General features: G+C 40.7%; 4 protein-coding genes across 5 annotated transcripts; all 4 read right to left on the bottom strand.

The window, feature by feature from the left end:
- Window positions 1-362: 362 nt before the first annotated feature.
- LOC125563023 (CHRNA7-FAM7A fusion protein-like) lies at window positions 363-3,056 on the bottom strand. Its single transcript, XM_048727614.1, has 3 exons — window positions 3,009-3,056; window positions 1,953-2,225; window positions 363-1,573 (listed from the first exon to the last, which is right to left on the bottom strand). Exons 1-3 carry the CDS (start codon window positions 3,054-3,056, stop codon window positions 944-946), a joined length of 951 nt encoding a protein of 316 aa, XP_048583571.1. The 3' UTR covers window positions 363-943.
- On the bottom strand, window positions 2,899-5,249 carry LOC125563021 (acetylcholine receptor subunit alpha-like). Its single transcript, XM_048727611.1, has 4 exons — window positions 5,207-5,249; window positions 4,582-4,733; window positions 4,451-4,495; window positions 2,899-3,188 (listed from the first exon to the last, which is right to left on the bottom strand). The coding sequence occupies exons 1-4, from the start codon at window positions 5,247-5,249 to the stop codon at window positions 3,075-3,077; spliced, it is 354 nt and encodes a 117-aa protein (XP_048583568.1). The 3' UTR covers window positions 2,899-3,074.
- A 1,487-nt stretch (window positions 5,250-6,736) lies between these two features.
- On the bottom strand, window positions 6,737-9,243 carry LOC116612361 (neuronal acetylcholine receptor subunit alpha-7-like). Its single transcript, XM_048727604.1, has 4 exons — window positions 9,143-9,243; window positions 8,888-8,997; window positions 7,796-8,031; window positions 6,737-7,392 (listed from the first exon to the last, which is right to left on the bottom strand). Exons 2-4 carry the CDS (start codon window positions 8,893-8,895, stop codon window positions 6,737-6,739), a joined length of 900 nt encoding a protein of 299 aa, XP_048583561.1. The 5' UTR covers window positions 8,896-8,997; window positions 9,143-9,243.
- Window positions 9,244-13,879: 4,636 nt separating this feature from the next.
- Window positions 13,880-18,845, bottom strand: LOC5501080 (neuronal acetylcholine receptor subunit beta-3). Of its 2 annotated transcripts, none has more exons than XM_001622381.3 (6): window positions 18,691-18,845; window positions 17,538-17,704; window positions 16,842-16,886; window positions 16,391-16,500; window positions 15,303-15,538; window positions 13,880-14,767 (listed from the first exon to the last, which is right to left on the bottom strand). In XM_001622381.3, exons 1-6 carry the CDS (start codon window positions 18,755-18,757, stop codon window positions 14,046-14,048), a joined length of 1,347 nt encoding a protein of 448 aa, XP_001622431.3. In that variant the 5' UTR covers window positions 18,758-18,845; the 3' UTR covers window positions 13,880-14,045. The 2 variants fall into 2 exon arrangements, with proteins under 2 accessions (XP_001622431.3, XP_048579133.1); XM_048723176.1 differs by having other exon boundaries at window positions 17,626-17,704; window positions 18,691-18,732.
- Between the last annotated feature and the right edge of the window lie 3,731 nt (window positions 18,846-22,576).

Below are 22,576 nucleotides of genomic sequence, written 5' to 3'. Positions count from 1 at the left end.
TTATGAATGATTATTATCAAATAAGAGGTAATCAAAACGCAATGAACTGAATAATTTAAAAAACAATTTCAGTAAGCTCCCAAACTAATGCCACAACCTTCTTGTAACTGCCACTGTTTATATATATATTTTTTGGATAATAACTTTACAATAACAACATTTTAAGAGCTCCATTGCGGGAGCGAAAAAAGACTCCTGCGTGATAGTCGGTCATGCATAATCGAGTTGGATTCCCAAGAATCAACAGCACGTTATTTTCGTTCCCAGAGACCACTTCCATCTTGCCGCTGACACAATGGTTTGTGAACAAGATTGAGAGAACTTATGTTTTATCAAAAACACGCAAAGATTACGCTCGTAAATACACGGCAAAGTAGTCAATTTGTGTCCGAACATTGAATGTCACACGTGTACATAAATTTACAAGAATCTCACACTCCATAAACAAGCAAACATGCATAAATTAAATATAAGTCAGCCAATAAGCATGCGAAAATCACAATTTTGATTGACACGAAGCACGTTTCTTGCATTCTTATTGGTTGGCCAAGGTGACCACGCTAGCGCGCGTCGCATTGTCAAAATGTCTAGGATTTTTCACTGATGAAATACAGCAGCGACAATGCAAGGATTCTTGGGAGGGTGAAAAAAAAGTCATTTCCGTTATTTTGTTCAAATTTGCCACATGCCGTTTGCAGTTTGCACTGACTTGTGTGCATTGCCAGGAAGTGTGTGGTACGGTTTTTACCTGAATAAGAAATGTATCAGGTGACCATCATCTTGGTGCACAGGAGAGAAGATGTATATATAGGCTCACATAAACGTTCCTTCGGTGTATGTTGCAATGTACTATTTTCATAATTTCAGTGACACTGTATTTAGTGGCACCGAAGTAATATACTAAATTATACACAAGTTTATCCAATGAAAGTTCCATGTATTTTTATCCTCTAAGTAACACTGAATAGGTGACGATCATCGTAATGGCACAGATAAAGAAGAAAATCACATCCAAGCGCTCAGACACACTCTGCCACCGTGCTTGTGTCTCTGTTGCCTCAAGCCCTGAATTATCTTGAGCAACTTTATCGTCGAGGTCTCCTGCTTCTTTTCCTTTCACAAACACTTTCCTGGGTGTTCTTACACAAACACAATCCCCAAGTCTAAGCACCTTCAGAAGCCATTGCGGAGGAGTGCCTTCCTTATGGAAACACCTCAGAACAATAACAGTCAACAGGAGAATGGCTGCTGTCTCTATTATCACCACGATGATGAGTAACCCGATCAAAGGGAACTCTTCTGAAGTCTCCGGTAGCATCTCTTGAACAAGTAGCAGGTAGACGGTCATGGCGAGCAACAAGGTCGTGATGAAACCGATCCTCTCGCCGCTGTGAGACGGTATGAGAAAACTCGTGAGGGTGAGCAGACACAGTACGCTGCAGGGCGTCAGGATGTAAAGGAGGTAGTAATAAGGCTTGCGTGAGAGGGTCAGGTGGAACGAGATGACACTAAATGGAGGGTCACAGCAACTGTACTTCTTCTCTTGTGTGCTGATGTCGATGTCTTCGATGTTCTAGTCTCCATTGGTTACATATTGATCTGTAAGAGAATGGGAATGCTAGTAGAGACATGGAAAGAGGGGGAGGGGGGAGAGGAGTATATACTTATTTAGAAGGCCCCATAGGCTTGATTACGGTTGGGGGAAGGATTGTGTCAAAAAAGGCTATATATTCTAAAATAATTTTACTGTAGGTAATAGATGCTAGAAGTCTATGACCTACGGGCCCTTTTAGATAGCGTAACCGTAAGGTCTTCCTTTGGTTCGGCATTCAAACGGGCTATACATCATCATCATCGTCATTATGTGAATATGTGTATAAGTTATGTATTTCTTTTTGGTGGGAAGCAAAATTTTCTTAGCTTTTTGTGGAAGCCGCTGAACAGGGACTGACCACATAGTGAGGGCACAGCTGGACGTACACTAACTCACCTGCAATTCTAGTCTTTTGCATTAGTATCGAGATGTTCAGCATTGTAGTGGTCATGGTATAAGAACCAAATTCCAATGAGAATGTCTGAGTATCAAAAGGCCATGAACGGACATTTATTGCGCATGCGCTGCGGAATGTAGCGGGTGAGATCCATCTGCACTTGCCAAACCTGTCAATCACGATACGCGTGCCGAACTTGTTCACGTGACCGGCTAGGGAGACCTCTCGTCTGCGCTAAAAAAAATAAACCCATCAAAATTAGCACCTTTTTATACTCATGAATTTCTGCTGCTCATCCATTTCAAACTTAAGGCTTCTCTTATATTTTTGTTTCGGTATTACCAACTTCGTTCCCAGGGCCCTCTTCCTTTTCCTGTCATAAATGGAAAGGCAGAGGTCCCTGGGAACGAGGTTGCGGTTTTACTATAGATAGGTTTGTTTAATAACCTTTAGCAGCGTGAGAGCTGAATTACATATATTTTACAGTGACAAAGAGAGGCGCTTGTTCGGGCAATTACGTTACTTAGTAAGTTTATTCCAATAATAAGAGCATGAAAATATAACTCGTAGATGATTACCTAATTCGTATTTCCTTAGAAATCCTTCACTGGCGTGTGCGGGAGGCCTGTGCTCAAACAGCGCGTAGCTAAGATTTGCCCAGGGTAGCAGTAGGGACGCACAGCCAAATCCATCATATACGAAGGTTCTAGGATTTGGGGTATTCCTTGGTGTTACGGAGAGCTTTGTTTTTGGCGCTCAAGGCCTTTGTACTCTATTTCATTGTCTCGTTCTAAGGTCTTTGTTTTTGGCTTTTGTTCTATTGTGTTTTTGGAGCTGGTGCTCCGTAACACCAAGAAACTACCAGGATTTGGCTATTCTTCAATAAGAAAGACACAAAAATCCCACGGTGGCCTCAGACAGATGAGCTTTTCTCACAAAAGAGGCGTTCAGTCCTCCATAACACGCTGCGCTCATGAAACTTTGTAAAAACGCCAAACCAGCCGGTAAATGAGTTACCAAAGAACCTCGTTTCCATGCACTCGGCGTCCCAGTCCCTGATGTCATATCGAGCCTGGCTATTACTTACTTGTTCATTAGCGCGATATCGGGTGTCCAGATGTCACTGGGATCAACAAAGATCTCCTCCACGCCTTGCGCTATACTCTTGTTCCATTTCAAGTTTGGATCTTTCCATTCCTGAAATAAAATGTATGTATTTCCTTGACATATTACGGAAAGGATAACTTAGATTGTTGCGCACAATTTAATGTTACTCGTCTTGAAAATTTATGACTTTGAAATACTCGCAATTTATAAGTTCTGTCTAAAAAATTACCCTTACTTGAGAAAATGCCCTCGCTGCGCCAAACCGTCTCACTCAAATTATTAGTATACAGCAAAGTATACAAGACAAGCTGTGTACACGGGCTATAGGATAGTCCCAGTCTTAAAACTATCTATACTAGAAGTTTCTAATAGAAAGTGAATGCTCGGAGGACGGGACGAACATGTTTCAGTACAGGGGTTTTCGAAAAAGACCGCTGATCAGCATAAAATAAAAATAAAAATCAGCCGACTGGGAAGCCTGTGGTATGGACACGAAAAATTGCATCCTCTATACGAAACTCGCGCATGCGCTTAAAAAACGCTGATCGATATGAAATCAATATACAAATCAGCCGACTGGGAAGCCTATGGTGTGGACACGAGAAATGGACTATATGAAACTCGCGCATGCGCTAAAAAAACACAGATCAGCATGAAATCAAAATACAAATCAGCCGACTGGGAAACCTGTGGTGTGGACACGAAAAATCGCATCCACTATATGAAAGTTGCGCATGTGCTAAAAAGACCACTGATCAGCATGAAATCAAAATACAAATCAGCCGACTGGGAAGCCTGTGGTGTGGACACGAAAAATCGCATCCACTATATGAAAGTTGCGCATGTGCTAAAAAGATCGCTGATCAGCATGAAATCAAAATAAAAATCAGCCGACTGGGAAGCCTGTGGTGTGGACACGAAAAATCGCATCCACTATATGAAAGTTGCGCATGTGCTAAAAAGACCGCTGATCAGCATGAAATCAAAATAAAAATCAGCCGACTGGGAAGCCTGTGGTGTAGACACGAAAAATCATATGCGATACCAAGATTAGACTTCTCCGGTCGCTACGCTCCCTCCGGGCAATTAGAAAATTTAAATTTCAATCAGTTGTGTGCATCTAGTGAGCTATCGATATCCGCTAAATCTGAGCCAATTTACACTTTGCATCCCAATTTGCCCTTGCGGTTTGTCGGAACAACAACGCTAAGCGCCAATATATCATTAATCAGTAAATCCAGCCGAAGTGCGAACTGCCGTTTGGCCTTGTCTTTCCGCGTCCATTTTATTTTCCCCACATCTATTTTTGCGCTAATATTGCAATTAAAAAAAAAAACGCTTAAATATTTTACCTGGTAGATCCTGAGATTAGTTGTAAGTTCTTGTGCTTTGCTGTCCTGACAAGACAAATATGATTTGAAAAATATGATGGAAACTTGTAAAGACTATATCCCATAGACAAAAAAGACCCTATGATTCTCACCACTTTGATTATCTTGCTGAGTTGAACACCAATTCTCAGAGAGACTGCATTTGCAGGCTGTTCGGCGGGTCGAATCCGTTTGTCGTACTTGTTGAACAGCGCATCGAAGACCGCCTTGTCTGGCAAGTCTTGGAAGTTGGCATTAACTCGGGCTATTTAAAGTTACCAACATAATTTTAGGAGCCGCATTGCGAGGAAAAACTCCTTCAAATTCCTCTGACATAAAACCAACGATAACCAATTCCAGTAATTTTTAGCATGTTAAATTTGAAATGGAATATTGTTTACTTTATGGTTCTTTGAGACAATAATAAGTCTAACTCGAACAGCTGAACTTTTCTATTCTATCTATTCTTAATAAAGTGATTATATAAGTAATATAAATTGAGAAATGAAATTTAAAGACGCATTTTTTTAACTTAGGATATTATCGTATAGCTTCTTTTAATATGAAATATTTCAATATGGCTGAATAGGATAATAAAATATTGAGTTTATTTTATCCTTGAACACAAACTGTCCTACTATGTCAGTTTGGTAAAAATAGATAAACTGAATTGATCTGATCAAACAACTCAAAATTTTCATAGTTACACGAACAGCACGTCTTACATAATATACTTACCAAGCCATATACAGCTAAATATAAGTGAATATGAAGGATACATAGCCACACTTGCATAAAGTATTTATTTTTGTTACCTAGGGACAATCATAAACAGAATAAGTCTTTCTGTCTGCGCATGTCTTGTTGGCCAGCTTTCTATTGTAACGATCAATTTTGATTCTTTATAAGATCAAGAAATTTGCATACTTAACACGTTAAACAATTCTTATAATGAAGAAAATTAAATTTATTTCATGGCCTTATGCCATAAACCTCCCAGAAGAAGAGGGATAACGGCAGCGGATATATTGGAGGAAAATTGTTTGTTTATAAACGTTAGCTCCTCTCTGGTTAGCAAAATTTTTATGGATTGGTATTATAATAACACTACCGTTGTTATTGCTTACGTTAAAAGAAAAAGGTACAAAATATTCAAACAAAACAATATGATTGTATTGATTACGTACGCTTTTCCTTATAAAATCTGAAGATGATCAGTGTAGTCGGAGCAGGTGCTAATGCAGAGAAAAGCGGAAAAAAAACCCGGTCTTCTTTTTGTAACCCCAACTTCTTCATAGATGATTATATTCTCAGCAGTTGATTTCACAAGGCGCTTGTTATTATTTTTGCCGTACGTTAAAGGGATACAAGGAACGCAAACAAACAAAAAACAACTCCATTTATACTTATATAATCGATTCCGTTGTTTAAAAGCCGCGAACTATATCATAGCCTAGTAAATCAGAGCAATGGATTATATACTGCCTTGACCATATCTAGGGCCACCGAATGGTCCCCCGAAATTTCGATGCTCGTATGCTCGCGCAATTTTTTTCCGTCGTGCTCGCATTGTATTTGTTGATGTGCTCGCTGCTCGATTTATTCAAAAACTAAAAATGCTCGGTCTCGCAAAAAAAACGGGGTGCTTGCAAGCTCGCAAGTTCTCTCCACAACCATTCGGGGGCCCTATATCTGCATGGTGATCTTTCACCGGGTTTCCAGTCGTTGAAGAACCGTGAGGGAGCTTGGGGTGACAACACAGGAAACCTGATCACGGTGTAATAGGCTGGATTTTTGCCTCCAGATTATATGCATGTCCCTGTTAAATGTCCATCAGATTCTTCGGGACCGACAAATGAGACAACGTCCTTGCAAAGCTTATTGTTTTTCGCTTTATATGCTTTTCTTTTTCTTGCTGAAAGTTTTTGACGGGCCGAGTCAATGTTTGTTTTTTAAATTTCCTCGCCAGTCGCAATTTATATTATTTCGATAAATGGACTAAGAACATAGATACGTATATTTTCATATTTAAATATGATTAATGTCAAAGTAAGTGTGTGGTACGATTTTTACCTGAATAAGAAATGTATCAGGTGACCATCATCTTGGTGCACAGAAGAGAAGATGTATATATAGGTTCACATAAACGTTCCTTCGGTGTATGTTGCAATGTACTATTTTCATAATTTCAGTGACACTGTATTTAGTGGCACCGAAGTAATATACTAAATTATACACAAGTTTATCCAATGAAAGTTCCATGTATTTTTATCCTCTAAGTAACACTGAATAGGTGACGATCATCGTAATGGCAAAGATAAAGAAGAAAATCACATCCAAGCGCTCAGACACACTCTGCCACCGTGCTTGTGTCTCTGTTGCCTCAAGCTCTGAATTATCTTGAGCAACTTTATCGTCGAGGTCTCCTGCTTCTTTTCCTTTCACAAACACTTTCCTGGGTGTTCTTACACAAACACAATCCCCAAGTCTAAGCACCTTCAGAAGCCATTGCGGAGGAGTGCCTTCCTTATGGAAACACCTCAGAACAATAACAGTCAACAGGAGAATGGCTGCTGTCTCTATTATCACCACGATGATGAGTAACCCGATCAAAGGGAACTCTTCTGAAGTCTCCGGTAGCATCTCTTGAACAAGTAGCAGGTAGACGGTCATGGCGAGCAACAAGGTCGTGATGAAACCGATCCTCTCGCCGCTGTGAGACGGTATGAGGAAACTCGTGAGGGTGAGCAGACACAGTACGCTGCAGGGCGTCGGGATGTAAAGGAGGTAGTAATAAGGCTTGCGTGAGAGGGTCAGGTGGAACGAGATGACACTAAATGGAGGGTCACAGCAACTGTACTTCTTCTCTTGTGTTCTGATGTCGATGTCTTCGATGTTCCAGTCTCCATTGGTTACATATTGATCTGTAAGATGTTGTATTATAAAGAGGGAATGCTAGTAGAGACATAGAAATGGGGGGAGGGGGGAGAGGAGTATATAATTATTTAGAAGGCCCTATAGGCTTGATTACGGTTGGGGGAAGGATTGTGTCAAAAAAGGCTATATATACTAAAATAATTTTACTGTAGGTAATAGATGCTAGAAGTCTATGACCTACGGGCCCTTTTAGATAGCGTAACCGTAAGGTCTTCCTTTGGTTCGGCATTCAAACGGGCTATACATCATCATCATCGTCATTATGTGATTATGTGTATAAGTTATGTATTTCTTTTTGGTGGAAAGCAAAATTTTCTTAGCTTTTTGTGGAAGCCGCTGAACATGGACTGACCACATAGTGAGGGCACAGCTGGACGTACACTAACTCACCTGCAATTCTAGTCTTTTGCATTAGTATCGAGATGTTCAGCATTGTAGTGGTCATGGTATAAGAACCAAATTCCAATGAGCATGTCTGAGTATCAAAAGGCCATGAACGGACATTTATTGCGCATGCGCTGCGGAATGTAGCGGGTGAGATCCATCTGCACTTGCCAAACCTGTCAATCACGATACGCGTGCCGAACTTGTTTACGTGACCGGCTAGGGAGACCTCTTCGTCTGCGCTAAAAAAAAAATAAACCCATCAAAATTAGCACCTTTTTATACTTATGAATTTCTGCTGCTCATCCATTTCAAACTTAAGGCTTCTCTTATATTTTTGTTTCGGTATTACCAACTTCGTTCCCAGGGCCCTCTTTCTTTTCCTGTCATAAAAGGAAAGGCAGAGGTCCCTAGGAACGAGGTTGCGGTTTTACGATAGATAGGTTTGTTTAATAACCTTTAGCAGCGTGAAAGCTGAATTACATATATTTTACAGTGACAAAGGGAGGCGCTTGTTCGGGCAATTACGTTACTTAGTAAGTTTATTCCAATAATAAGAGCATGAAAATATAACTCGTAGATGATTACCTAATTCGTATTTCCTTAGAAATCCTTCACTGGCGTGTGCGGGAGGCCTGTGCTCAAACAGTGCGTAGCTAAGATTTGCCCAGGGTAGGGGTAGGGATGCACAGCCAAATCCATCATATACGAAGGTTCTAGGATTTGGGGTATTCCTTGGTGTTACGGAGAGCTTTGTTTTTGGTGCTCAAGGCTTTTGTACTCTATTTCATTGTCTCGTTCTAAGGTCTTTGTTTTTGGCTTTTGTTCCATTGTGTTTTTGGTGCTGGTGCTCCGTAACACCAAGAAACTACCAGGATTTGGCTATTCTTCAATAAGAAAGACACAAAAATCCCACGGTGGCCTCAGACAGATGAGCTTTTCTCACAAAAGAGGCGTTCAGTCCTCCATAACACGCTGCGCTCATGAAACTTTGTAAAAACGCCAAACCAGCCGGTAAATGAGTTACCAAAGAACCTCGTTTCCATGCACTCGGCGTCCCAGTTCCCTGATGTCATATCGAGCCTGGCTATTACTTACTTGTTCATTAGCGCGATACCGGGTGTCCAGATGTCACTGGGATCAACAAAGATCTCCTCCACGCCTTGCGCTATACTCTTGTTCCATTTCAAGTTTGGATCTTTCCATTCCTGAAATAAAATGTATGTATTTCCTTGACATATTACGGAAAGGATAACTTAGATTGTTGCGCACAATTTAATGTTATTCGTATTGAAAATTTATGACTTTGAAATACTCGCAATTTATAATTTCTGTCTAAAAAATTACCCTCACTTGAGAAAATGCCCTCGCTGCGCCAAACCGTCTCACTCAAATTATTAGTATACAGCAAAGTATACAAGACAAGCTGTGTACACGGGCTATAGGATAGTCCCAGTCTTAAAACTATCTATACTAGAAGTTTCAAATAGAAAGTGAATGCTCGGAGAACGGGAAGAACATGTTTCAGTACATGGGTTTTCGAAAAAGACCGCTGATCAGCATAAAATAAAAATAAAAATCAGCCGACTGGGAAGCCTGTGGTATGGACACGAAAAATTGCATCCACTATACGAAACTCGCGCATGCGCTTAAAAAAACGCTGATCGATATGAAATCAATATACAAATCAGCCGACTGGGAAGCCTATGGTGTGGACACGAGAAATGGACTATATGAAACTCGCGCATGCGCTAAAAACACACAGATCAGCATGAAATCAAAATACAAATCAGCCGACTGGGAAACCTGTGGTGTGAACACGAAAAATCGCATCCACTATATGAAAGTTGCGCATGTGCTGAAAAGACCGCTGATCAGCATGAAATCAAAATACAAATCAGCCGACTGGGAAGCCTGTGGTGTAGACACGAAAAATCATATGCGATACCAAGATTAGACTTGCTCTCCGGTCGCTACGCTCCCTCCGGGCAATTAGAAAATTTAAATTTCAATCAGTTGTGTGCTATCGATATCCGCTAAATCTGAGCCAATTTACACTTTGCATCCCAATTTGCCCTTGCGGTTTGTCGGTACAACAACGCTAAGCGCCAATATATCATTAATCAGTTAATCCAGCCGAAGTGCGAACTGCCGTTTGGCCTTGTCTTTCCGCGTGCATTTTATTTTCCCCACATCTATTTTTGCGCTTATATTGCAATTTAAAAAAAAAAAAACGCTTTTATATTTTACCTGGTAGATCCTGAGATTAGTTGTAAGTTCTTGTGCTTTGCTGTCCTGACAAGACAAATATGATTTGAAAAATATGATGGAAACTTGTAAAGACTTTATCCCATAGACAAAAAAGACCCTATGATTCTTACCACTTTGATTATCTTGCTGAGTTGAACACCAATTCTCAGAGAGACTGCATTTGCAGGCTGTTCGGCGGGTCGAATTCGTTTGTCGTACTTGTTGAACAGTGCATCGAAGACCGCTTTTTCTGGCAGATCTTGGAAGTTGGCATTAACTCGGGCTATTTAAAGTTACCAACATAATTTTAGGAGCCGCATTGCGAGGAAAAACTCCTTCAAATTCCTCTGACATAAAACCAACGATAACCAATTCCAGTAATTTTTAGCATGTTAAATTTGAAATGGAATATTGTTTACTTTATGGTTCTTTGAGACAATAAGATTTCAAGAGATTTCGTTTACCCATTAGCGGACCATTTTCCCTTAGGTAGCTCGTTTTAGCTCGCGGTGGTACCCAAGAATCCTCCATTAGAGCGGAATTCCCAGTCGAGGGGGAGGGGAGGGTTCGAAAGAACCCCCCTTAAACACTCTGGCAACGGGCCTGAATCCCCAAAGCTACCCTCGAATGATATTTGGTTATATGAAGGATGACATAACAGATACTTTTACCTGTATAGAAAGATGAGCCGTGGAGGGGCAGGCACTTTTTTCGGGGCGTAGTATGCCCGAGCCTGCCCTTTCCAGACAACGGTATATATTAAAAGAACTAGAGATTGCTTCAGGTCTTACGGTGACGATTTCCGTATAAGCTTTGCCCTTAGCACAGAAAAGCGGTAAGCAAACGAGCTCGGCATCTTCTACTACAAGAGAGTTTTTTAGCCAAATATTTGACAGCAAAACAGTCGTTATTTTTGATGAAAAAATTAATAAGTAAAATATAGACTAAAAATACATATAGAAAACACCTGCACGCACAAGTGGACACAGTCAATAGCGATGGAATAATTCTTACAAGTGGACGCAGTCAATAGCGATGGAATAATTCTTACAAGTGCACGCAGTCAATAGCGATGGAATAATTCTTACAAGTGCACGCAGTCAATAGCGATGGAATAATTCTTACAAGTGCACGCAGTCAATAGCGATGGAATAATTCTTACAAGTGCACGCAGTCAATAGCGATGGAATAATTCTTACAAGTGCACGCAGTCAATAGCGATGGAATAATTCTTACAAGTGCACGCAGTCAATAGCGATGGAATAATTCTTACAAGTGCACGCAGTCAATAGCGATGGAATAATTCTTACAAGTGCACGCAGTCAATAGCGATGGAATAATTCTTACAAGTGCACGCAGTCAATAGCGATGGAATAATTCTTACAAGTGCACGCAAGCAATAGCGATGGAATAATTCTTACAAGTGCACGTAGTCAATAGCGATGGAATAATTCTTACAAGTGCACGTAGTCAATAGCGATGGAATAATTCTTACAAGTGCACGCAGTCAATAGCGATGGAATAATTCTTACAAGTGCACGCAGTCAATAGCGATGGAATAATTCTTACAAGTGCACGCAGTCAATAGCGATGGAATAATTCTTACAAGTGCACGCAAGCAATAGCGATGGAATAATTCTTACAAGTGCACGCAGTCAATAGCGATGGAATAATTCTTACAAGTGCACGCAGTCAATAGCGATGGAATAATTCTTACAAAGTGCATGCAGTCAATAGCGATGGAATAATTCTTACAAGTGCACGCAGTCAATAGCGATGGAATAATTCTTACAAGCACACGCAAGCAATAGCGATGGAATAATTCTTACAAGTGCACGTAGTCAATAGCGATGGAATAATTCTTACAAGTGGACGCAGTCAATAGCGATGGAATAATTCTTACAAGTGCACGCAGTCAATAGCGATGGAATAATTCTTACAAGTGCACGCAAGCAATAGCGATGGAATAATTCTTACAAGTGCACGCAGTCAATAGCGATGGAATAATTCTTACAAGTGCACGCAGTCAATAGCGATGGGATAATTCTCACAAGTGCACGCAGTCAATAGCGATGGAATAATTCTTACAAGTGCACGCAGTCAATAGCGATGGAATAATTCTTACAAGCACACGCAAGCAATAGCGATGGAATAATTCTTACAAGTGCACGTAGTCAATAGCGATGGAATAATTCTTACAAGTGGACGCAGTCAATAGCGATGGAATAATTCTTACAAGTGCACGCAGTCAATAGCGATGGAATAATTCTTACAAGTGCACGCAAGCAATAGCGATGGAATAATTCTTACAAGTGCACGCAGTCAATAGCGATGGAATAATTCTTACAAGTGCACGCAGTCAATAGCGATGGGATAATTCTCACAAGTGCACGCAGTCAATAGCGATGGAATAATTCTTACAAGTGCACGCAGTCAATAGCGATGGAATAATTCTTACAAGTGCACGCAAGCAATAGCGATGGAATAATTCTTACAAGTGCATGCAGTCAATAGCGATGGAATAATTCTTACAAGTGCACGTAGTCAATAGCGATGGAATAATTCTTACAAGTGCACGTAGTCAATAGCGATGGAATAATTCTTACAAGTGCACGCAGTCAATAGCGATGGAATAATTCTTACAAGTGCACGCAGTCAATAGCGATGGAATAATTCTTACAAGTGCACGCAGTCAATAGCGATGGGATAATTCTTACAAGTGCATGCAGTCAATAGCGATGGAATAATTCTTACAAGTGCACGCAGTCAATAGCGATGGAATAATTCTTACAAGTGCACGCAAGCAATAGCGGTGGAATAATTCTTACAAGTGTACGCAGTCAATAGCGATGGAATAATTCTTACAAGTGCACGCAGTCAATAGCGATGGAATAATTCTTACAAGTGCACGCAGTCAATAGCGATGGAATAATTCTTACAAGTGCACGCAGTCAATAGCGATGGGATAATTCTCACAAGTGCATGCAGTCAATAGCGATGGAATAATTCTTACAAGTGCACGCAGTCAATAGCGATGGAATAATTCTTACAAGTGCACGCAGTCAATAGCGATGGAATAATTCTTACAAGTGCACGCAAGCAATAGCGATGGAATAATTCTTACAAGTGTACGCAGTCAATAGCGATGGAATAATTCTTACAAGTGCACGCAGTCAATAGCGATGGAATTCTGATAATGAAATTATCATGCCTGTCCGGGTTAAAATCGCGTGCGATAAACAGGAAGATAACGCAAGGTGAGCATTCAGTGAGAGAGAGCGACGACTTGTAGCAAAACCACAACCGAATTACCAATACACTAACGCAACATACAGACACAACAACAAAGTCCTGACCCGGCAAACACATTTATTTATATTTCCTCGCCAGTTGCCATTTATGTTTCCATAAATGTACAAAGAACATAGATCCTAGTCTAATGTATATTTTGATATTAGACATGATTATAGTCAAATTAGTTGTTGCGCGACCTGCCAGAATCCAAAATTTCTTTCTTCGTTTGGGGATAGCGCGTAGTCAATCAAACCAAACAATCAAAACCAGACAAGCCCCCCCAAATCTTGTGTCTGACTACGCGTTATTCCCAAACGAGATATGGATTTTGGATTCGCCGAGGTCGCGCCATAACGAATTTGGCTGTAATGCTGCGAAACGCGGTGGAGTCGACAGATCTGGTCAGCGGTATTGTATACATCCAAGAAACTGGTTGAGGAATCCTATTTCTGTCCAACAAAAGAAACAATAAGCCATCTAAGCAAGCTCTCGTGCCCAGTACAACCGAGACAAGCTCATCCAGCTTTTCACACTATTGCCACTAGAGACGCCAATAACTCAGACCTTTACTGGTAAGGGACGTCATCAGGCAATACATTTCGGATGACCAAACATTAGAAATCAAAATTTAGATTTCTAAACGTCATCAACTAGGACTCTAGCCCCTCTCTAGATGCACCCGAGTCGTTATTTCCTGTCAAAGGTCTTTTAATTATGAAACATCAGTTGTGACGCTGTCAGAATTAGTAAAAATCACTGCACAGGTGGTGCTAATGAGTACGACAGAAATTGCAAAGCAAATTATGTTCAATGTCCGTGAAATGTCCTGCCAGCTCGGTCCGGCTGCTTCTTCCTCCGTCTTGAATTGACTGAAGACGGATACGATGTCCGTGGCTATCTTCTCAGACGAAGAACCCATCTCGTAGCCGTTCATGTACGTCTCGCCGAGTTTAGAAAGCGTGCCGGGTTTTCTTTTCTTCTCCTGCTTTTTGCAACACCAACATCCAAGCAGTCGCTGAGCCCAGACTGGGGGCTGGCCTTCCTTGTAAAAGCAGCGCAAAACCAAAATTGTCAGAAGCAAAACGAACGCAGTTTCAGCAATGGCAATAACGCAGAATAAACCGACGAGAGGAAGCTCGTCCGAGGTCTCCGGCAGCAGTTGCTGAACAAGCAGGAGGTAAACAGTCAGGGCAAGCAGGATAGTGGTAATGAAACCGATCCTTTCACCGCTCTCCGAGGGGATTGTGAAACTCATTAAGGCAAGGAAAAGCAGCAAGGAACAGGGGCTGATGAGGTAGATGATGTAGTAGATCGGCTTGCGCTCGACCGTGATCTGCAGGCGTAGTGTACTGACTGTGGTTTTTCCTGGCCTGGTATCGGCTCTCCCCAAAGACACCTCCTTGATGTCCCAATCTCCACTCTGCATGAATCGGTCTGTGTAAGGGTGGGTAGCATTAAAAAAGTGTACATCGTGCAATAAGAGCTATGGCTTGCACAGGGTATGGAAGGGGAGGAGGGGGTAGCTATGGCTTGCACAGGGTATGGAAGGGGAGGAGGGGGTAGCTATGGCTTGCACAGGGTATGGAAGGGGAGGAGGGAGTAGCTATGGCTTGCACAGGGTATGGAAGGAGAGGAGGGGGTAGCTATGGCTTGCACAGGGTATGGAAGGGGAGGAGGGGGTAGCTATGGCTTGCACAGGGTAAGGGAGGAGAGGAGGGGGTAGCTAGGACGTAGGGTGTCGGCACGTAACATTGTCGTAACATTTCGCGAGTCGTAGTTTCGCGATCGTAGGGAAAAATAGATCCTGCAATGATTATGCTATATTCACTAGATGTTAAAACTTCACAGGCTTCACTTTTTCCAGTCTTTAGATTCGCGATTTTTAATAAAAAAAACACGCCAATTTATCTCCATTATTTCCATCTCGAATGATATTGGTAATATGCATAATGACAACAGACACCTTTACCTGTATAGAAAGATGAGTCGTAGAGGGAGGTGACGTTTAGAGCTGACGCGGGAAAGATAAAAGAGCCAAATGTCATTGAGCATTTCTGCACATCAAAGGGCCAGTAACGAATCTTGATGGAGCACTCGCTTCTGAAGGTTGCTGGGGACTGCCATACGACTTTACCCGTGTTTGCGACGACAATTTTGGTCTGGAACTTTTTTACGGAGCCAGCAACTGACACGGAATCATCAGCACTGTGGGAATAAATAGTATAGTTAACCCACTGACACCTTAACCGGTCTGTATCGCTAGAAGTACCTACAACCCCCAAAAACAATCATAAATCCAAAATAAACACACAAGTAGCTCAAGATACTAAGGCAGAAGTCTAAAAAATGGTCTAAGCTCTTTCTTAATAGCTCTTTCTTAGACAAACCGAAAAAGGAAAAATAGCAGAATTGACCCTCTAAACAAAACGCTCAAAATACCACACACGGGAAAGAGATCAGCAAACTAAACTCAAGAAATAAATAGATTCCTTTTTTTTTCTGACCCTACAGGCCTCTTTCCATGGCCTCAAAACACAATGTCCACTCCTTGAAGGCGTCTAAAACCATCTTGATGCCATGCCATATTGCAAAGCATAGTGGGAGATTTATGGAAAAATTCGGCATGAAATGAACAGTCAAAACGCCTCTCCCCACATTTGGACAGGGTTTTTTAGTCTTTTCACCACTAAGTTAAACAAATCAATTCCAGATCATACAAAACCAGAATATCAGTTTAAACAATTTTGGAATCAATGTAGTTTCGGAAAAAGACAGCATTTAGAAGAGCTGTGGTGATTCATTAGAAAATAATTTTCTCATCCAGGCAAAGCCAAACAAGAAAACTCCGAATGAATCCTCCTTTGCTGCAAATACTGAAATATACATATACCCCCGATAGACTTAATGGTGTCCTAGGGCACTCTCCTAATATGCTAATAGCTGTCTTTTAAATGAAAAATACTAGCAAACATCAACTTTTGCTTGCATTAGCACCGCGATGAGGGATTAGAGATGGGATCTATGCTATGTAGGTCTGAATCCAAAAGATATCCTCACTTGTTGTATAGTGAGATATCCGGTGTCCAAATCTCGCTTGGGTCCACAAATATTGTTTCTATGCCACCTCCTTTTTCGACATCCCATCTAAGCTTTGGGTCTCTCCAAACCTGTGGTCAATGTACAACAATGCGTATTAAAAACTGTCCGTCCCTAGTTGCTAGGCCCCGGTTTAATGAAACCCGGGCTGACCCGGTTAAGGGGACCGGAAACTCAACTTCATCTCTGTATGACAAGAGCAGGCGAGCCGATCCGGGGCGGGCTAAAACATCAATCGGCTCATGCGCAATGAGTGAAACCGCTGTAAATGCGTCGTCGACTTGAGTTGAAAAAAATGAAAACCCCTCCTTGCAATATGTTATGTGTTACTAATCAATTTGTGCAGTCGCCTCTTCCATCTGATAAATCACCTCCTTTCCCCTTCCCTCGAAAATAACGAGCTGCAGCCTACCTGTGTTACCCAAACACGTGTGATCATCTCCTGTTCTTTGCTGTCCTGAATCAATCAATATAGAGTTTTTATCACTTATAAACATTTGAGACATCCCTTACGAAAACGCAAGCGCCAAGTGCGCCCACCACATGTTACGGCCCTGTTCCCCTTAGGGTAAACAAAGTAGTGGGACAGAGGTGGTGATCCACCTGTTCTCTGCCCAAACACTTTTCCCCATCAATTCTAAAATCATCAAAGCGCCCCATGACAGGTAATCCGGAATCCGGAATCCATGAAAAAATAAGATTCCGGGATCCATGCTACTGGAATCCGGAATTCACACACTAGGATCCGGAATCCAAGACTTAAGCTGGAATCCGGAATGCAAGAATCCTGATAACAAAAATGGAATCCGAAACCACGGGAAAAAACCCACATGGAATCCACACACTAGGATCCGGTATCCACATACTTGGATCCCGAATCCAAACCTTTTTGGAGAACCTGTCATGGGCGAATCAAGCAGCTGTTGTCCAAAGGTTTCCACCTTTCAACTCCTTATCCTCAAATAGCTGTTTGAGGTAGTAGGAGGTGGAGGTGAAGGGATGTGGCCGAACACCCTTCCCTTACGTCAACCCTCCCTTCGCTCAGCCTTTCCCTTCCCTCAACCCTCCCTCTTCTGTCAACCCTTCCCTTCCCTTCCCCTTCCCTTACAATCTTCACTATCTTTTGAATCTTGAGTCCAAGCTTCAACTCCACCACATCGGACGGGTCCGTTACTGGACGCACGCGCTTGTCGTACCCTTGAAATAGTTGGTCTAGAAGCTTTCCCTCGTCTATTTTCGTTGAGTTGGAGGTAGTGTTACTCGCGCAGTCACATCCTTGAAAGAGTTAGAGAAATTTATTGGTATAGACAGCCCTAAACCCTATACCCCCCAGATTCTAGTACTTTATTATTAGGCGTGATTATTTCGTTATCGGACCTTGGGATTGACCATAATAAACTCATGCAAATCCATGTAAATAAAAACGCTGGGGCTAATACTCTTAGTATAAAAAAAATGAATTCAAATTGCTATGCACTGATTCATTATGCAAGTATTCGTTTGACTTTTTGTAATTTGTTTTTATGAGATTTTTTTAGACATTTTCATTTTACTGTGCAAAGTAGCTACTTTCCCAGTACAAAAGCGACATAACAAACTTAATGCCATGGACTCCATTTTTAAGTGGAAATTGTTTGAAAAAAAAACAAATTCGTCGCTCTTTTGTTGATGTTTTAAATGTCAGCTAACGCTGTCATGCGTTAGCTTATCTTATTAGAATTTTACATATGTCATTTAATAATTGAATGAATGATTTAGCGCGTACCAAATAAATAATCAATTTTAGATAAGGGTGGTTTCTATCTAGTATAACATCGTCTCTAGAATGTCTAGAAGAATAACATATTGTTATACAAAACTTTATCTGCTTCTTGTGTGATTTGAAAACGATGAACGAATTCTTAGGGGTGATCCATTGTTTATTAAAAACTACGACTTGCTTTCACAAACTCAAATAAAAAATTAAGAAAAGTTAAGATATCATACCTTACATTGTATGTAATATGAAATATTGCCTTTTTATTATACAATACAGGCCCACAAGTTATGTTTATTAGCTTTTAGTATAGCCGGTAGGTCCATTCTCAGCATTACGTCATCATATACAGCCTCATACAATATAGGCCTACAAGTTATGTTTATTAGCTTTTAGTATGGACGGTACGTCCATTCTCAGCATTACGTCAAGTTATATAGCCTCATAATAACACCATCTCAAGCCATATGGTGGTATATAATTGATTGACTAATATAAAACTTACCATTTATTGCAAAAACAGCCACAAGAAAGCAGCCCAATGCAACGTTTTTGTTCGCTGTTACGGCCATTTTTTAACTCTCTCGAGCGGAACATTCACGCAATCCCGCAAAGATGTTGTGATTTATCTTTCACGAGCCGATGATGATGACGATTGGCTGGAACAATTCACGACAATGTATGTTGCCATAGCAATTAACAGCACCTATCCCAAAAAGTGATCGGAACACAAGACATTTTTTTTAAAGGACCATTTTAACATTAATGATAGAATGTCTTTGATTTAACCTGCTTTAGTATTGTTGTCAGTAGCTTCTCAATATGAAAAATCGTGATTTTGATCTCAAGTGACGATGTTTGCCTTTATCGACTGGTCTACGCTAATCTTTGACTTTGGCATTGGTTATCGCTTCTATCGGTCATTCCTGTGCATGATTTCTGAAAAAGTGAGATATGCCGAAAGTATAATGGTTGCCAAAAAAGGCTTGGATACACGAATTTCATTTCAAAAATCAAGTTTAACGAAATGACACTTTAACATTCATTAAATTCTTAAAAGTTGTAACAGGGCATTAAAATCTGGCAATTTACAGTATTTCGAATTTCGAGCTGGCCACAAAATAGAGAGACGTTCGAGGCTCTGGAACCAGGTCGACCCTTCCCGTCATAAAAGTGAAAGCAGAAGGACCATCACATTCATATTTTTATTTTGTGAGGGGTCTTGGGGTAGACCCAGAAAATGTTTTAGATTCCTGACTTTTAGGAACCTAGGAAATTGATCAGAATACCAGTTCAAACAATAAGGCCTTCTAAAAACTGTATTAAAACTTAAGGCCCTTATCTCCACCAGAATCAGCTAGAATCGGAGCCCAAAACTTTACAGATTTGATAGCCTACTAAAAACACCACAGCATTGTAGCTAAATACATTTATGATTGCTTTTTAGGGAGCGGAATTCAAAGTCGTAGGTAGGGTTGGATTTATATAAAAGAAGACAGCATCAAAAGTCAAAGTACCGAAGACCGATAGCTTTTTGTAGACTGCGCGTGCATTTGGGCTCAGCCAAAATGTCAACACAAAGGTCGAATCGGATTGGCTCATCCGCGCGTCTAAAAAAAAGCCTGATCCTAGGAAACGCCGTGACACCTATATAGTACCAGAATGTGGGGAAGTTGATTGCCCCTACTTATGAGCCGCTGCGGCAGTCATGCATACATTCCCACCTTCTCAGACCAAATTCGCCTCGCAGCAATTGCCTGGGGACAAAATTGCTCAACGACACTTGGAGTCTTTAACTAACTATCTTGAACTGGGGAAAACACTTCCCTGCTTGAGCTAGCGCTCGGAGAGAGCGTTTGTGTGACTTTGGACGCTGGGAGCCTGCGAAGGAGTTTATTTTACCGTGATCTAAGGCTTCTTTGGCTCCCTATGTCACTTTTGTCGATGGAGACTAGTGACGAGTTAAAGTAACGCGGTTTCTTTGTTTTCATTTCCCGGTCACATCTCGATGGAATTTTCATGAAAGCCCGTAGATCACATGTTCGTTCAGGTTTTAGTTCAAACACGCGTAACACTTAGGAGCAGATTTCGTCGTCTTTTCTACAACAACGAGTTTAAGCGATGGGCTGTACGGTGAGCCATCGATCATCGATTTGCTCGAGTTTTATGGTTGACAGTTCTTGCTTTATGGTAGCGAAACACGTTCATAACAACAAAGAAGTTGTGAAACAAAGGTCAAAGAAAAAATCCATAATCTCTCTGAATATTTCAAGAACTTCGGAAAGTACATTTATAGAGGGATCTGTTGGTCTTGGGACAAGCGGAAGTTCTGGCTTTAGAGGTAAGCTTTTGTAGATCGGGAGCAACTGCAGAATACCCGTGCACAAAGAGTTAGTAATGAGACTTCACACCTCGATTTCTATAGAACGAGGCAGTAAATACAAGGAAAATGCAAATAAGTGGACGGGTATTCTGCAGTTTAGCCGTAGATCGAATACAAATTTCTGATCCGTGAAACAACAACTATCACATGAACATTCGCATCCCAGTGCGCACGTGGGGTAACGTAAATGCTATGTGTAAAGAATAATATGTTATAAATGTAACAAATTTCTGATATTAAAGTGTCTTAACTTTGAGATGTCACAGTATCGTAGTTAGGATTGTACTTATTTTATCTTTTTTTCCAGGAAAACAAGCTTTAGATTGGAAAAATGGACAAAACCACTTAAAAAACATGGAGAAAGAAAACAATACTAAAGACCTGCATACAAAATTAAAAAAACCCAAAGATGTCAGCTCTGAGAAAAGAACTTGAAGAAAATACAACAGATATGTCAGATTTTAGTGTGATCTCAAATACAGAAGAGATGATAAGAACTGGTCACAACCATAGTAGTTCAAATTCATCTGAATTCTACACCAAGTTGTCAGAGGAAACCATAACTATTTATTGTGTTGATACAAACTGTAACATATCCGGTAATGAGTCAAGTATGGACATATCTATGAAGGAGATCAGTTTTTTTACGCACAGTACAACAGGGACCCCACAGCTTGATTTCGTTGGTTCAGATGGCAGTGTTGCAGTGGCAATGCATCAAGGTTTTTTTAACGGTGAGTTTTTTGGATAATTGAAGTTTCAGATACAGTTGTCAAAGATTAGGGCCAAGGCATGAGAAAAGCTAGTTTTAACCACACTAGGGGAAAAGGAGGGTAGGGGGGAATAGGCCCTCCTAGGGGTGGGGGCTCTATTTTATAAACAAGTTCTAGTGGATTCTTGGGTGCTCTGAAATTTGAAGATGTAAAATGTTCCCTCCCCTCCCCCCTCAGGATATTAAATGTAAACTCTCCTGCAGCTTCTGAAGGGAAGCCTAATTCCCCCTCCCTTCTTCTTCAAAGGATGAAGAAAATAGCATATGCCTCTCTACAAGGATTGACTACTAGGCTTACCAAAATGCTAGAGCAACCAGCATAATTTCTTGAAGGATACCCACTTTCTACTCCCGGACTAAATATTTCTTGCTATGCTCACATATGCTCAAACACAGCAAAGAATAGAAAAAAATGATTTACATCATATTTTAATATTAATTTTTTTCATTTCCAGATTTTGGTGATGACTTAGATGATGACTTTTATTTCTAAAATTAGGATGCAAACTCATATGGATAACAAATATAATGTTGATATTGTACATTGGGATTTTTTAACAAAAAATATTTATATGTACAATGAAGTTTTTGTATGGAGCCATAGCTTCAGGGGTAGCAAATGGTCTTTGGAGGGTGATAGCATGGACATATTTTATGTAAGCACAAGCACTTAAACCTTTTGACATCTGCAAGCAGAGAGAATTAAAAAAAAAACATTTGGTGAGCAACAGGCAGCTAGAAAACACTTGCTAAAAAGAGGATCTTAGGTAGGTTTGAGATGAAGGAAGGTAGGATAGTAGGTCGCATGACACATACAAACTTCAGTAGAAGCGAAAGTGACTCAAATAAAAAAAATTAAAAAAGCATTCAATGATGATGGTGGTTGAGGGCTGAAATGGGTAGATGACTTTTGATGAGTGTATATGAGGACTGACCATGGTGGATGAGGGTGGAAGAAGGCTGATGATGGTAAACAAGGGCTAAGGATGGTGGATGAAGGTAGGTGATGGTAGATGATAGTGGATGAGGGTATATGATGATGGATTAGGGTAGATGATGATGATGGATAAGGGTAGATGATGTTAAATGATGGTAGATAAGAGGACTGATAAAAGAAGATGATGCTCGATGAGGGTAGAAGAGGGCTGATGAGGGTCGATGATTATGATGATTGTAAGGGCACATGGCTTATGTAAAATAACTGTTTAGGATACATTTATGGCATTCAAACATGGA

The sequence above is a fragment of the Nematostella vectensis genome, chromosome 1, assembly GCF_932526225.1.
Source record: "Nematostella vectensis chromosome 1, jaNemVect1.1, whole genome shotgun sequence".
NCBI classification, from domain to species: Eukaryota; Metazoa; Cnidaria; class Anthozoa; order Actiniaria; family Edwardsiidae; genus Nematostella; species Nematostella vectensis.
This window is presented reverse-complemented; position numbering and strand designations above follow the sequence as displayed.